Source organism: Solanum tuberosum, unplaced genomic scaffold (assembly GCF_000226075.1).
Source record: "Solanum tuberosum cultivar DM 1-3 516 R44 unplaced genomic scaffold, SolTub_3.0 scf00239, whole genome shotgun sequence".
NCBI classification, from domain to species: Eukaryota; Viridiplantae; Streptophyta; class Magnoliopsida; order Solanales; family Solanaceae; genus Solanum; species Solanum tuberosum.
In genome coordinates, this window is record NW_006239163.1 from 683,835 (window position 1) to 695,355 (window position 11,521).

General features: G+C 36.2%; 1 protein-coding gene across 1 annotated transcript; it reads left to right on the plus strand.

The window, feature by feature from the left end:
• The first annotated feature begins 9,818 nt into the window (after positions 1 to 9,818).
• Positions 9,819 to 10,940, plus strand: LOC107062523 (F-box/kelch-repeat protein At3g06240-like). The gene is made up of 3 exons (XM_015313223.1): positions 9,819 to 9,903; positions 10,159 to 10,451; positions 10,545 to 10,940. The coding sequence occupies exons 1-3, from the start codon at positions 9,819 to 9,821 to the stop codon at positions 10,938 to 10,940; spliced, it is 774 nt and encodes a 257-aa protein (XP_015168709.1).
• The last annotated feature ends 581 nt before the right edge of the window (positions 10,941 to 11,521 follow it).

Here is an 11,521-nt window from a genome sequence, read left to right on the forward strand (position 1 = left end):
CTCCTACCCAGCCCCCCACACACCCACCCCTACCACCCCCCCCCAAAAAAATAAAATAATTTAAGATTGTTTTTAAAAAATATTTTCAATTTCAAAAATTATTTTCTACTCTAATAAAAATAAAATATATTTCTCAAAAATATTTTTCATTCATAAATCAAACACTAAAAAACTTTTCCGGAAAATATTTTCTAATCACCAACCAAACATGAAAAAATAAGTCAAAAATCAACTTGTTTTCTAGGAAAACATTTTCCATTGAAAACATTTTCCTTCATACCAAACACACCCTAAAGGTGGTGCAACTGTACGAGTTAAAAATTAACCTACAATTGGCTACCTTGAATCTTGTATAGTACTAGATGCCGGGGCATTTTAGTTGCAATAAATAATGGAATGATTGTTTGTCATCATCAAAATGGGGGGAAAATGCTATGTTGATGTTTTGATGATTTGACAAACTTCGGGGATGATGAAACTCCAGTTACCTGAAGAGTTCTTGTTGATAGGGGGAACTGGTGAATAAGTATGTTATCATCAAAAAGGGGGAAAATGTTTAGTTCGAAGCTGATATGAGATATTTAGTTCGAAGTTGATATGAAGTTTTGATGATTTAACAAACTTATCGATCTAACAAGGAATTAAATCCTTGTTATTGGGACTGATGACAGTGAAATGAATGAATAAACTCAGTGTGAGGAATATTTGTGTGTAATCATCAAAAAGGGGGAAAATATTATGTTCTTTGATGTTTTGATGATCTCCTCACAAGTGCAGGGACTTGGTCCTCTGCAAAGTATAAATACTCGTCCAGTGGTCAAAGTGTTGTACAGCTGGAAAGCTGTCTGCGTTAGAAGGTTGGTGAAGCTGCAGAGTACTCCACCAATCAGAAGCGACGAGGTTGCTTGTTCATTGGATAATAACTTTTCATGTCTAAATATATCCAAGGAAAAACAAAAACTAATTCATTCATTCAAAAGGAGAGAGCCAGCACGTATTCTCAAGAACTTACTAAGAGAAGTGTGCAAGGGACCTGGTCCCTGCAAGACTGCGATGTGAAAGGACGACACGATAGCTGTCAGAAAAGCTGCCACTTCTGATGTGGTAGGTGCACGTCCTTCCAGAGAGGCAAACTCTCAGCCAATGGGTGGTCCCTAGGAGTTTGTGTTCATTTTAATATAGTCTCTTCTAACAAAACATAAACTCAAGATTTGGGAAACAAAACTTGGGTTTTCTCTGAAAATTCACAAGCTTGAAAAGAGAAGGCCATCTTCAAGGAAGAACACTGCTCATATCAACAAGGGACCAGATGGAGTATTGAAGCGTCTTGTTGTACTTAGAGTTGTGTATCTTATGTGCTTAAATTGTAAATCTATTCCTATGTTATAAAGGAATTAGATTTTTTGTTCGGTTTCTAAAAGCCTAAATCAGTTGAGTTTAACTGGTTTAGTGGGCAGCATTGTTTTGCTGGTTAGTCAAATTCTAAGTCATCTAGGAGCTAGTTGATTTAGTGGGCGGTGTTGTATTCGCTTAGAAAAGTCTAAGTTATCTAGGGGTGATAGCTTAGTGGGCAGTGTTGTATCTGCTCTGGCTCAGCTAAGTGATAGGAGGTATTGCTTAGTGTGGAGATTAGCAAGCTAATCTCATTTTGTAAAAAGTCCTGGCAGGCCAGGTCGTGGTTTTACTCCCTTGAGCAAGGAGGTTTCCACGTAAAGTTGCTTGTTCAATCTTTACTTTCAGCACTTATTTTACTGTTTGTTATTGTAACTGTGCTGAGGACCTGGTCCCATCGAAACAAGTGGACGCATATTTTTAGTTACTGTTCTTGCTGAGTTAAAGGACCTGGTCCTTGACTGATAGGTGGACGCATACAGTCCAACACCACCAACTCTTCATATTTTATGAAAAATAATATGGATTGATAATTAAATACTCAATCACTTATTTAATTTATAAATGAAACAAATAAACAATCTAACTATTTGGCCATTTTTGATAAATGCATTTTGCTTCACTAAAATAAGAATTACATAATCTTTCGGCGGGCTAAAGCGCAGTGGCTGTAACTTACTATAATTAAGAACATATAATTATAGGACAATGAAAATAAATCAATAAATCATCTTACTGTTATATTCAATTAATTATTTTGTTACACCCACTTTTCAAAGAATTGCTAGTCTATATTTAAATATTTTTTAAGGCAAGTCCTTGTTTGTATTTTGGACTCAATCGTGGTGGACTTGTTGACTTCCTTTTTTGAGTTCAATTGTTAATTTTTTTTAATATCAAACTTATTATATTCTTAAAATTATAAATTCGGACTTACTATTTATTGTAATTCCCACAATAAAGTATTACTACTAGTTTATATGTATTGCATCAATCTCTGTAGCTTATTATTCTTTTCGTTTATTTTTACTTGCTCATTATGGACCTTATACTCCCTTAAAATAATAAATAAAGTGTGTATAAATATATATATTATAATATTTATATTAATTGATATATAATCACAATAGATTTGAGAAATAATTTGAAAAATACAAGTAGTTAATATTAAGAACAAAATAATACTATACTTATCCCAATTTATGCAGTATACTCTTTTTAATCGGTTTTAAGAAAAATAACACAACCCTATATTTTGTCTTGGGACGAGAGTAATTTGTTTTACTCCATCTGTCCATTTCACGACCCAATTCCTCGAGCCGTGATGACACCTACTATATCCCACCAGTAGGTAAGCCAACCAAGAACCTGGAAGCCACAAGTACAGAGCCATACTAAGAGTACAAGTCCTAGAAGTGGACCAACATACAAAAATATACGCAACTACAAAGGACCTGTCATAAGTACAAAAAACGAGCCACAAAATATATGTACAGAAGGAGGCGGCAATGATCATGACGCTGTGCTCACCCTCACCTCCGGATGTTGGCTGCTACTGGCTCGATCCTGCATCACGAAAATAGATGCAGAGTGTAGTATGAGTACCAAAACAACAGTACCCAGTAGGCATCATAGGGCGACTGAACTTGAAAAGTAAAGGCAATATGAAAAGAAGGAATAACACAAACAGAGGTCAAGAACGAAAGTCTAAAGTAAACAATGGAATGCACACGAGTGTAAGAAAGAACTAACTAAAGTAATCTATAAGCTAACTACCCTTAATTGGACCCCCATAAGCCTAGAAGGTACACTCGTGCACAAATTTAAATAAAAACCCGAACGGACCCCCATAATCCCGACGAGTACACATAATAACTATAACTAAAGAGAACTATATCTGAGAACCTAAAACAAGAGAACATCGAACTAGAACCTCAACCCCAATTAGTAGAATCTGACAGTACGGAGGTTGGACCTCGAATCGGATGCCTACCAAAAGTACCCAAGTAACCAATCACAAGTATCAAGTAACTGAGGTTGGACCTCTAATCGGATGCTCTATATAAGTATCCAAGTAACCAATCACAAGTATCAAGTAATTAAGGTCGGACCTCTAACCGGATTCTCTATTTAAGTATCCTAGTAACCAATCACAAGTATAAAGTAACTTAGGCCGAACCTCTAACCAGATTCTTGATATAAGTATCCAAGTAACCAATCATAAATATCAAGTAACTGAGGCCGGACCTCTAACCGGATGCTCTATATAAGTATCCGGGTGATCGAGTCTGGACCTTGAACCGGATGCTCTTTGAAAATATCAACGAGGTCGAGGCCGGAGCTTGGATTCGGATGCCTGACAAAGGTACCAATGTGGATGCTGAAAGAGTCCCAATCGATCCATAATCATAAGTGTCCGTGGAACGCCGTCCACACTTAGCCAATCAATGTAAGTCCTTGGAACCAAATCATAAACCAACTTCAAATCGCGGAGCAGAATCCAGTGTTGCCGATGTAACTCGTGAAGCCGTAGTATCGTAGAAATAAGGATAACTATCATCGAAGCAAGCATATCGCCTAGCTAAGGCCTAAACTATCAGACTCAAGTCTGCTACACCAGTCTACAGGGATCTAAGCCGGCCGAGTGACGTCGGGGAAAAACTAAGGCCTATCGGTTCCGAATCATGCATTTCTAAGGCAAGCCGTAGTCAAACCTAAACTAAGACTCAAAATGCTTCAAATAAAAAGTAATCAAGCATACAAGTACTCCACATAGCAAAGAGGGTCAATTAATAACACATATCATGCTCACAATTACCCAATAATTCCTGAAGTTGGTTGAAAACTTGATTTCTAAATACCTATGCATGATTCAATAACTACCCAATCCAAATCCCAACTTATCAACATGCATTCACATTCTTGAGCTCAATCTAGGAGAGGGAAGTTGTAGCCTACCTTTACGCCGATCACGTGCGCTCCAAAATCACTTCTCTGGAGGTTTCTCTTTCTGAACGGCCTCGGGACACTGCCACACTATCAAAAATAGAACGACAACGTTATTACGGTCATTTTGACACTAAAATTGCAAGAAACGGAGACAAACCAATTTCGGGGTCAAAACGGAGAAAGTGGGACCCGCACTGGAAATTCCGGAATTAACCCCAAAAATAGGTCCTAATCAGTTCCCCGATCTCATGTCCCAAAATGGGACACAATTCGGCACTCGAAAACATCACAATATCAACATGCAACCAAAATCCGGATTTTCTCAAGAACTAGAAATGGGACAGCAGCTGAAATCAGTAAATTTACTAGAAACAGGAGGCTTACAGTGAATTCCGACGATACCACGATGTTCTCCTCGAAAAACCACTCCAAATAGCCATTAGAATCGTCAAATTCGGACTTAGAATGAGGGAGAAATCAAGTCCCAAAATATCCCACAAATTGAGTTCACAAAGTAGCCATGGCAGCAGGTGAAAGCGAGAATTTGCGTCAAACAAAGGTCCAAAGCAGCTTCCGAGCTCACTAACGCGTTCTCCTCGAAAAATCTCACAACCTAGCCTCTTGAATCACCCAATTTGGAGCTCTATAGCTCAAGATGTTCAACTTTGAAATTTAGAAGAAAAGCTGAAAATGACTGTCTTATAGGCGAGGGTGCACCAGCGCACCAACAAATTATTTCTATTTTTGAAGTTTCCGATGGGGTGTTCGGGATTCGTTCGGAGCCCTGTGCGCACAGATGGACTATGGTACGCCACGAAATTCGACGTTCCGGACTCAATGACGTAGTCGGAATTTCCATACGAGGTCATTTTGACTGAAAGTGGGTCTTACACCCAAATACCATTTTTAGCCCAATTCCACAACGGGCCTCGGGATTAGATCGGAAGCCTCGGGAAGCAAACGAAAGGTCATTCTAGACCAAACTCGACATTCCAGAACTAACCGCGCTGACAGAATTTTTATCCGAGCGTATTTTCCAAGAATGTTGACCAAAGTTAACCTTGGGTCAAATTTCAAAGGCTAAAACGCCTAATGGTCCAAACTAGCACCGAAAGCCTCGATACTCGTGCCAATCATGCTACTAACCTAATTTCGTCATTCTGAAGCTGATGAAACCATCAGAATTCCATTCTGAGGTCGTTCACCTGACGTTTTGACTAAAGTCAACTATTTAAGTTTCAAAAGCTCCAAAACAGGAAACAGGCATAAAACCCAAACGAACGACTAGGCGACCGAACAGTTAGTGCCATCAAGTCATAAATGACTTGGGGTCGCTATATGAATGCTCTAAACAACGAAAAGGAGGCATTAATGCAAAAATGACCTGGAGGATCATTACAGTCCACTATTGATTTTACACAATTTTTAAGAAATTATAAATAAAAAGGTAGTTTTACTATATCTCTCTTTCAATATAATAAATACAATGTCTAGGGAAATGACTATAATTAATGATAAGTGTAAAGTGTAAACTGTAAATTAGGAATTAAGTGTAAAATTATTTATTGATTTCATAAAGTGGACAAGTATGATTGTATATCCCAAAATAGTATAGGGAATAACTATTGTTGAACAAATAAAATCTCTTTTTAATCTTGATATGCAAAAAATTGGCAATGGGAATGGAAATGATGGGGTCCTAGAAGATATATTATGAGTATTAGCTACATTCTACAAGAAACATTATTTTTTTTGGTTAAACTACAAGAAACATTAATTACTTGACCTACTCATAAAGTAATTGGAAATTTTCATTTTCCCACTCTAGCGGCTTTTATAGTATCTCCTTTTAAATTTTCCAACTGACTTGGTCCAACTTCTCTGTTTTCACGTATATGAAAAAACTATATAATGTCTTTTTGGGATTGTGAGTCATAAATGAGATATATATGTATATATATAATTAAGTAATAGTACTCATTACTCAAATGTTAAATATGCATTTGCAGGTACATCCAAAGTTACTCTGGGGATGTTAGGAGAGAGATCACTGGAGTATTATACCACGAAGCCACTCACGTATGGCAGTGAAATGGGAACGGTGGGGCTCCTGGAGGATTAATTGTAGGAATTGCTGATTATGTGAGGCTCAAAGCTGGTCTTGGGTCAAGCCACTGGGTGAAACCTGGCCTGGGCAATCGTTGGGACCAAGGCTATGATGTAACTGCTCAATTTCTTGATTATTGCAACAGTTTGAGAAATGGGTTCGTGGCAGAACTTAACAAGAAAATGAGAAATGGCTATAGTGATCACTTCTTTGTTGACATACTAGGGAAGACGGTTGATCAACTTTGGAGTGATTATAAAGCTAAATTTCGCACATAACTTAAGAAATCCAAATTAAATTGAAAATGAGAAACATCATCTATTGCCTTTGTACCAATATTACAAGTATTTGTGTCATGGTCTTGTACTCTTGTTGAAGATATTGTAGTAACAACAATAATATTATTACTAATAAAAATAAGCACAGGTTAGTTTTACGATTTGTTAGTTAATTTAAATTCCAGTGCAAGCATCCGAGTATATTTTTGCTGAAATTATTTATGATTTTTAGTTAATTTAAATTGCTTTATGTTAAAAATATTTAAATTTGTGAATTGGCTAAGTAGAATCGTTGGTTTAAGTTTAACAGAACGTTAAATAATCAAGTGAAATTTGATATTAAAAATATAAATTTTTAAAAAAAACAGATGGTCGATTTTAATTATGTATTCAAACTATGTTTAAAAAAAAAGGAAAGAGTAAGGATGGTAGTCATCCATTACTAGGCAGCAATTGTTGGTGCTTCTATTGTATTTCGTGGAACTAATTAGGTATGTACAAATGATTAGAGGTGGATTCAGAATTTGAAGGCCGCACACAGATGTATTAATATTATTTTAATTTAGGCGTTTTGCAAAACTTTCAATAACGATTAAGGAAAATGTCGAATTCGATTGACTACTAATGACTTAAATAATACTGAAAATATTAAATACAAATATGTAGATCATATATAAGTTCTAAGATAATACTTAAACTTTACTTTGCTATAGTATGAATTTAAGTCTTTAAGATAATATGTAGACTTTAACTTTGTTAAAAAAATTGAAAAACAATTGAGTGAGATAGCTCAATGGTAAAGTGGGTTTATTATACTGGATTGTTGAGTATGAATCTCCTATCTAGCAATTTTGATGTTACGGTTAAATAAGCCCTTTAAATTCAAAAATTATAATAACAGTGAAATGGAGTTTTAGCGGGGATCAACCCCTGGTCACGTAGTGGTCATGCGGGTGGGTGCATTGACTTAAACCAACATCCCAAGGTGCACTTCTAAGCTCTCTATGGGTGCATAGTTAGTTATATTCTAGTTTCTCAAAAGATATATACATATATACTCATGTTTTTTTTGAAGTAAACATGTGGACGTGCACCCCACCTATACATGTGGGTTCGCCTATGTTGATGACCTGTAATGACACAAAAGGTCATTTTTGGAATTCTTCATAAAATTACTGTTTTACCCCTCCCAATATTGATCCCGAGTTATTTATGATTGAATTTTGAAATTGCTTTCGAGTTTTGAGTTAAAAGTTGTGAATTATGGTATTTTTGGAAGTTGAAAGGATAAAGTTGTTAAAAAGTGATTTTTGGTTTCTTTTGGAGTTTTGAGTCTCGGAAGTAGAATTCCGTCGATTCCATCAATTTCAAAATGTGGAAATTGGTCTAGCTGAGTTGTTGGTTTCAAAGATTTGAGGTCTTAAGTTGAAAGTTTGTAAATTTTAGCCTTTGGGTTGTTGGTCAATATTCAGGGTTCGAATGCTCGGATTGGACTTTCAAAAATCTCATTGGTATGAGTGTTGGTATGAGTATTGTTATTTCCGAAATCTTATTGTGATTACTTGATTGGATTAGATTGTGTGGCTTTGGACATTGTTCGGAAAGGAAATGCTCAAGTGTTGGATCGACTTGAGCAAGTGAACTTTTTTAAACCTTGTAAAACTTGTAGAATCTTGTATTTTATCCTTTATTATGTGTTGGGGAATAATGAGAATGAGGTAAAGCGTTCAATTATTCTACTTGATTAATCTTAATGAACAAAAAATTGATTAATGAAAAAGGCAGCGTGTTGATAGTTGTACTTTGTGAATTGCCTTGTTGTAGAACCTAATTTGTTGATTGAAGAAATGCTTTGATGAAATTATTGTTGACTCAAATTTCTTGAGTTGTTGTCTCTTTCTAATGGTGTGAAATTGCTTATTCGCATTGATTTATGTGCACCGTAATGAAATATGTGATGATTATGCTGAAAGAAAATGGTTCCAGCAAGTAGAGCTGTCAAAATGGGCTTGACCCGTTAAGTCGGCCCAACCCAACCCTTGAATTAAGTAGGGTTGGACCTAATTTTTTTTGGCCCAGCCTCATTTGGCCCGCTAGCCTCGTAGGCCCAACTTGTGAGGCTTAGAGACCAGCCTATGGGCTATGAATGTTAAAAATATTTATTATAAATTTTTTAGTAGTGTTTTATTTTTAAAGATTTTGTCAATAAATATCTAAAAAATATAAAATGAAGTCTAACTCCTTTGTAGATCTTTTACATTTTAGGGCCATTAGCCCACTAAAATCAAGCCTATTTTTGTTTTTATGCCTAATTTTTCATTTCCCCTTTGTTGTCTTGTTTAGAAAAAAATGATCATGTAATATTTTTTGCTCGGATGAATCTTACGACGTTGTATCTTGGCTATTATGTTGGTTTGTAAGTATTCATTAAAGTATGTAATTCATACCTGAATTTTTGTATGTATTGATGTCGTGTTCATCAGACATCAACGTTCGATACTTTTAGATACTCTTATAAATCCTTCTAAGAAACCAATGTTGTTCACTTTTTGGGTGAAGGGTCGACCCGTCCCAACCCGTGGCCCGCTTAGGGCTGGGTTGAGTTCTATTTTATAAGCCCTTTAATTAAAAGAGCCAGCTTGTCCTAATCCATTTAACTCTATAGCCCGTTAAGGTTGGGTTGAGTTGGGTTAGGCCAATTCATTTTGACAGCTCTACCAGCAAGTGATATGATGTAACAAAAAATCAAAATATAATTTGTAAATTTATAAGCCATTAATTCATTCATAAGGGGACGTTTGGCCATGTTTATTATGAATCTGAAGATTTCTTTTTAAAATGAAAAATAATATCAGTACTAATTGATTGTGTTTGTCCATGAAATACAAATAAAAATATTTTTAAATTTTGTTTCATGACCAAACAAAGCGAAAAAACTTTTCAGGGTAAAAAAAGTGAAATGTGCAAGCCCACGTAATTTCTCTAGTGTGCAAAATTATTGGGGAAAACTGACCCTTTCACGTTCTCCATTTTCTTTGAGTAAATACCCTAGTAATACATTTAACCAATCGATACTTTTCCAAAATCCAACAATGGCGATGAGTAAAGCTAAATACCTACCCGAAGAACTCATCATTGACATTTTCTATAGGCTCCCTGTAAAGTCCATTGGGCGGTGTAGGTGCCTATCAAAGCACTGGCGCAATTTTCTCTCAGACCCACAATTCATCAAACTTCACTTCAACCTCCACGCCCATACACAAGAAGAGAAACTCATTATCGTCACTTGGCAACGCGAACTTCATACTATCACGCTTAGCCACGACATCCTTGAAGATGCATTCATCGATAGCATTTCAACAGTGGTTGATTTTCAGCAGCTCACACATAACTGAATTTCTGTAGCTGGGTCTTGTAATGGTTTGGTCTTAGCGATTGATAGGGAAAATGTTCAATTTTTGATCAACCCAACTACCTTAGAATACCATAAATTTCCTGTTTTTGATTGGGCTCTTCCTCCGAAAACTAGCTGTTACATGTATGGTTTAGGGTATGATATTGTTAGTGATGATTATAAGGTGGTTTCTCTTTCTTATCGTGATACGAATAATGAATTTATGTCTAATACTTGTGTGGATTTGTACTCTGTGAGAAAGAGTCATTGGGAGACACTTGGGATTTCTCCTTATGATCATTCACTCACTGACCGTGCTTCTGGGGTTTTGGTTAATGGGGCTTTGCATTGATTGGCATGTAGAACTTTTGAATATTCAACCGCAATTGCTGCTTTTGATTTAAGTGCTGATAAATTCTTGGAGGTACCAGGACCTATTGATCTTCAGGATAATTGCTTTATGTGTAATCTTGCTACTCTTAAAGGGTGTCTTTGTATATCTACCAGTTTACCCCGAGACATAAACACAGTTACATTTTGGATCATGAAAGAGTATAGGGTTAAGGAGTCTTGGACCAAATTTAAGATTATAGAACCGAGTTTGGATGATTCTCTTAGTACGCTACTGTGTTCCATTACTGATGATGATGATGTTTTATTGGATGTCGACGAAGAATGGGTTATCTACAATCTGAAGGAGAATCGGCGTAAGGATCTGTTGATTGATGTAAATCCTATTACGCATGAAGCTCGAACTTTTGTTGATAGCCTTGTCTCTCCTTACTTTGGCAACGAAACTGAGGGTTCATGTATTGTGTGATGCACAAGATGATGTTGTAAACAGGTATTACAGGAACATGTTCCTCTGTATTATCCACCTTTTATCGTCCATCTCCTTTAGATTATTCAAAAGCCTCTGTATTTTCTTTTGTCTAGGATATCTATGCTTGCAATTTCAACAGTACTTTCAAGGATGCCCCTTTAGCCAATTAAGTGTAAACAACAGCATTTCATGGATTTACATCAGTTTATTGTAGTGCCACATACTACCAGATTCGTGCTTGCACAGGAATTAATCTGCTTCCTCTTAGTTCAAGTTGTTCCTTGTTCATCTTGCACTGCCTGAAGTCTCCAGAAACAAGGCGTGCTTTTGCATTACACTTCATGTCTTGGTTCACTATCATTCTGACGTCATAGAGAATTGAGAATTCACAGTTTCTGAATTCCTTGAATTGAATGGGATTGATAGAAATCAGTATATTACAACGAAAACAATGTTTGGCTCTGGGTACTTTGTTGAGTGGATGTGAGAATTTTTAATCTTAGTGTTGCATACATGTAACATTTTGTCTTTTGTTCATCATATTGTACTTCATATCATGTTATAAATTAGGGCATATT

Coding starts and splice junctions, on each gene's coding strand:
- LOC107062523 (XM_015313223.1), top strand. CDS start 9,819: ATGGCGATGAGTAAAGCTAAATACCTACCCGAAGAACTCATCATTGAC. Junction 9,904..10,158: donor TGTAAAGTCCATTGGGCGGT/GTAGGTGCCTAT, acceptor GTTTGGTCTTAG/CGATTGATAGGGAAAATGTT. Junction 10,452..10,544: donor ACCGTGCTTCTGGGGTTTTG/GTTAATGGGGCT, acceptor AAATTCTTGGAG/GTACCAGGACCTATTGATCT.